Source organism: Arachis hypogaea, chromosome 11, assembly GCF_003086295.3.
Source record: "Arachis hypogaea cultivar Tifrunner chromosome 11, arahy.Tifrunner.gnm2.J5K5, whole genome shotgun sequence".
Classification (NCBI taxonomy): domain Eukaryota; kingdom Viridiplantae; phylum Streptophyta; class Magnoliopsida; order Fabales; family Fabaceae; genus Arachis; species Arachis hypogaea.
The window spans coordinates 11866877-11871596 of record NC_092046.1 but is presented as its reverse complement, the minus strand read 5'-3'; the positions used below and the strand labels follow the sequence as shown (position 1 = coordinate 11871596).

The 4720-nt window shown below is 35.2% G+C and overlaps 1 protein-coding gene across 1 annotated transcript; it reads right to left on the bottom strand.

Annotated features, from left to right (window-relative positions):
• Positions 1-1908: 1908 nt before the first annotated feature.
• Positions 1909-4477, bottom strand: LOC112723793 (uncharacterized). Its single transcript, XM_025775214.3, has 3 exons — positions 3833-4477; positions 2851-3742; positions 1909-2278 (listed from the first exon to the last, which is right to left on the bottom strand). The coding sequence occupies exons 1-3, from the start codon at positions 4214-4216 to the stop codon at positions 1995-1997; spliced, it is 1560 nt and encodes a 519-aa protein (XP_025630999.3). The 5' UTR covers positions 4217-4477; the 3' UTR covers positions 1909-1994.
• Between the last annotated feature and the right edge of the window lie 243 nt (positions 4478-4720).

The window sequence follows — 4720 nt, the reverse complement described above, 5'->3', positions numbered from 1 at the left end:
TAGTTAGAGTCATTTGTGTCTATCTCTTTATCCCCTAATCTAGACTCAGGAGGTCTATGTTTCTCCCTGACCACAGATGTTTTGTTCTTTCTTGCACCACTTTATCCACTGTCATTATCACTGCTATAAAGATTATCGCCTAGAACTTTAGGAGACTTGTATAATTTATCTTCATCACTCTCATGAGTCATGAGAGTCTCTGTTCACTTTTTACTGATTGAGAGTTTATTTTACACATCTTCCAAATCTTGTGAGAGTGCAGCCACTGTCATTTTCCTTATTCTTATTATCTTGTGAGTTCTTGAAAGGTTGAGATGATCTTTTGGACTGACTTAGAACTTTGTTGACCTAAAGTGTGGCCTTGGTGGGTTGAGAGTAGGGTTTTGTAGGCAGCAAAAGAGTCTCGATGGACTGATATGATGGTTTAGTGGGGTGAGAGATTGTCTTAATGGATGATATGCTGACTTAGTAGACTGAGAGGTGGACTTACTAGGTTGTAAGGCTACTTTAGTGGACTGAGAGGTTGGTTTTTTAGGCTAATGGTGCAATTTAGTGGGTAACTTAATGAGTTGAAAATGATGTTTCTTAACTTGGGAAGAATTCTTCTTATTACTTTGTACTTCCATAGTAACTACATCCTCTTCCGTATTGTCCACTACACATGGCTATGAAATGCAATTCTCAAAGTACAGATTGATCATATACTGGTTCCTCCTACTTGGATGTAAGGAAAACTCTAGGAACTTTTCACCAACAGTCTCCAACTTCAATATATCGTAGCTCTTTATAGTAACCATTTACAAAGAACATATCCAATATGTTTTCCTCATCACTCATCAACACTTTTGAATTGTCAGGTTTATATATCATTGCTCCATCCTCACACTTTTTAAATAACCCACCATGGTGAAACAAAAATATCATGAAAGGAGTCTCCATCTACAACATCAAAAATAAAAATATCATTCATAAATAGAGTGCACTAGATCTTGTCTGAGTCACCAAAGGCTAAATCCATTTTGTACACATTAATCATAACAAACCCTACCCTAAAACCAAAATGAACATGCAAAAAACTTTAAACGCTGTCATTAAAATCAAGCATCCCTAACTAAATTTTTTCACAAAATAAGAAAAAAGTAAGGTATTCTCACACTCTAAAATGATACATCAACAGTCATACAAACTTTTGGTCATTCTAAACTCTAAACTAAATTAGAGGAACATGCAGACTCAGAGCACTACACTAAGAACACATCGTAGAATAACTCAAAAATGATGAAAACAATTTCATCTTTATCTCTCACCGTTGTAATGACTTCCTCCACTATCAATGTTTCTCCAAAAGATTATCAATTTTGCATTCAATAGCGTCAACTGTTCTGTTTTAGTCGTTGTCCAACACTGATGAATGTAGATATGGTGGTTCAAAGCTTGAGTGAAAAGCTTTGAGGGCAGATTTTAAGGGAGATGAGACATTTTGGAGTGAAATAGAGATATGATTGTTATTAGAGGGGGTGAGGCATTGAAGCTTTATGACGTTTAAATATCCTTTTGGATACGAAATGGTGTCATTTTAAGACTTGAAAAGCTTTAAATCAAAACTACATTGTTTTGATTGTGTGCCATGCTCGTAATTAACAGGCCACGTCAACAAGCTCAGCGAAGGAGATGATAGAAAAAGTAACGCAACGAGTTTTGTTATTTTTTGAAGATAAATTTGGTTAATTTATTTTTTTAGACAAAAATAGAGATCGATGTATTTTTTCCAAACGATTTTAACTATTAACTCCTCATAAAAATATTAAAATAATATTATTATAAAGATGTAATTCAAACATTGAACACTAACATATTATACCTAAAACGAAAGTAATGTTTTGAACAATAAAAAAAATATCATATACATCAATCAAGAGAACTCAACAAGAAAATAAATAGCTTCTAAAATTTATGGTACATAAATTGTCACTATTTTTTAATTTGAATAAAAGTTAACATTGGCTAGATAAATTATCCCATGTGTAACATCCTCTATTATCGTTATGGTTTGTAGCAATACTAAGAGGAAACAATGAAGGTTTGGGCTTGATATCAAATCCAAAATTGTCATCTATGATGACATGAGAAGATTGGACGTTATCAGAAACTTCTGTTGCATAATTATATTGCCAATTTTGTTGGTCTTGCATGATTGAAGGCACTACAGTGAGAAATGTTGATAAATCCTCATTCATGGATTGGTTTAGGTTAGTTGCTTCTTCCTTCTGTTTTAGAACTGCAAAAAATGATGAAACTAGAATCAGTTATCGTATTATCAACCTTTTCAATCATATGCATTACAATTTGAACGAGGTACTCTCTAATAATGAATACGTAGTAATATTAAAGTGACTATTTTCCATTTAAATTATCATAGATATGTAACAATTCATAGGAAATAAATTAAAAATATTTTACTCATTGTAACATGAAGGTTATTATTCATTCTTATTCCAACTTAGCTAATAGTAGTCCTATATTATTAGTTCTAACTTCTGGAATTAATTTAAGGTGAAAACTCATATGCAGTCACAAGTTAAGTTGATAGCTGAAAGCCGTTAAATAATTTGAATGATTTTGATTAAATGTTCACGTGAAGTTAACTGTACCTGAGTTTCCATCTTAATTTAATTACCTCTAAAAATGACCTCAACAAGCAAAAGTTGAAAAAAAGTTCACAAACCATGCAAATTGTATTATCTTATTTATCATAAAAAACATGTGGACATTATTAATACATATTGTCAAATTCCTTAAATAAATGTCGTCATCAAGATTTAAAAGGTTTTTATCTTTAAAAAAACAAACCTGGAGTAGAAGAGCCATAAAGGGAGCTAAGAGGAGAGTCATCAAAGCTTTGGCAGCAATCAAACACATTATTGTCTCGTTCATCTAAGCCCAGATAATTTCGTTTCTTTAAAATCTGATGGCCAGAAGTCGAGGGTTGAGTTTCGGATAGAAAATCCCCAAACAACCTATTACTTGCACTCAAAGAATTAGGGTCATTGTACTCAATATCGTAATTAACTTCCAATGGCTCCATTTGTTGCGTTTGCAACGACAATGGGATATGATTCGAAAGAAGTTGCATCTTGCTTTGAGCATTAGAAGGAGAAGATGTCAACGAGGATCCACTTCTTTCAAGATCCAACAACGTCGGATTTTGAAAGAAGTGGGAGAAAGAAGACGAATTGAGCTGCATAGGGAACTGGAAGCCATTATCAATGTCAGATAAGTGGGTTGGATTATTCATGGTAGGGGACGTAGTAGGGTTACAACTTGGGGTTGAGCGGTAACGCTTGAAGCTAAGAGGGTTGTACAACAATGGTGCAGGTCTCTGGAAGGTGAAGGAGAGAGGTAAAGAAGTTGCAGGTGAGGACAATGGGGAGTGAGCTGGAGAGGATAGAGGGGAAAGCATATGAGAATAGGATGATGCCCTGTGTTGTAGCGGAGAAGTTAAAGGAGAATGATGTCGTGGAGATGGAGAATGAGGATAACTCTGTTTGATAAACTCGAACATGGTTATGGGAGCGTTGTTGGTGAAGTTTTCACCGAGATAGGTTACAGTGGTGGCGGTGGGTGTACTTGTAGTAATGGAACGATTAGGGTCATCTGAGTATAGAGGAAGACCTTGCCTTTGCCTTCGCTTCACCCTTGTGTTCCAATAATTTTTTATTTCGTTGTCAGTTCTTCCAGGCAACTATACCAACAATAAAAGAATTTATTAAGCGTGTATTTATATTTTAACATAAGGGTAAAATCGTAAAAGATAATAATGATGCAAATATACCAAAGCAGCCATTCGAGCCCATTTGTTGCCAAACTGAGAATGGAATTCAATGATGAGCTTTTCTTCTTCAGGTGAGAAAGCACCTTTCTTCAGATTTGGTCTCAAATGGTTTGTCCATCTGAGCCTACAACTTTTTCCACATCGAGCCAACCCTGTGTTCCTTTGCACTGCATTCCAATTCCCTTCACCGTGCTTCGTCACGTAATCAACTAAAATTGCATCTTCTATTGTCGTCCAAGGACCCTTTTTCAAAGCCACCTCACCTGTCGCTGTCGCCCCACCACCATCTTCGCCACCGCTATTATTGCCACCATCTCCCACACATTTCCCCATTGCAGTGAAACTGTTTGCATCATTCTCTGCATCCTTATTCATGTTTTCCATCAGCTCTTACCCAATTACCTCGATCTTGTTTCAAATATGCAAATAAAGCAATTACTTAGATGTATGTTCTCTCCTTCCTTGAATCAATAATGCTTGGAAACTAATAATGTTTATCAAGCAATATTAATTCAATGAGAAAACCTGCCAGTTGTGGTGGTGATGGATATGATGGGTTTTGGGTGGTGCAAACAAGAACATTAGCTATAAAATTGTGAAGAAGTTGAAAGGAAAAATTCAATCCTTCATAGCCAATGATGGAAAATTGTACAACCATATCTTACATATTCACAGTGAAAAAATCTTGTAATTTGTGACTGCTCAGTTGTTTTTTAACAGGATGCTTTACTTCTAATAGAAACAAATGGTTGTGTGAAACCGAGGCTGGATGCTAAAAATAGTATAAAAGAAAAAACAAATTCTAATTACAAAGGAAGTGGGGAGAAGCAACATAGATTAAATATGTTTTAGTAATTGTGTGGAGCATGCATGGTGGCAAAAATGGTT

Bases quoted from the DNA above. Each gene is read 5' to 3' on its own strand.
- LOC112723793 (XM_025775214.3), bottom strand. From the start codon at position 4,216: ATGGAAAACATGAATAAGGATGCAGAGAATGATGCAAACAGTTTCACT. The intron at 3,743-3,832 runs GTATATTTGCAT...TTGTTGGTATAG, and splicing joins GGGCTCGAATGGCTGCTTTG to TTGCCTGGAAGAACTGACAA. The intron at 2,279-2,850 runs GTTTGTTTTTTT...CATTTTTTGCAG, and splicing joins TTATGGCTCTTCTACTCCAG to TTCTAAAACAGAAGGAAGAA.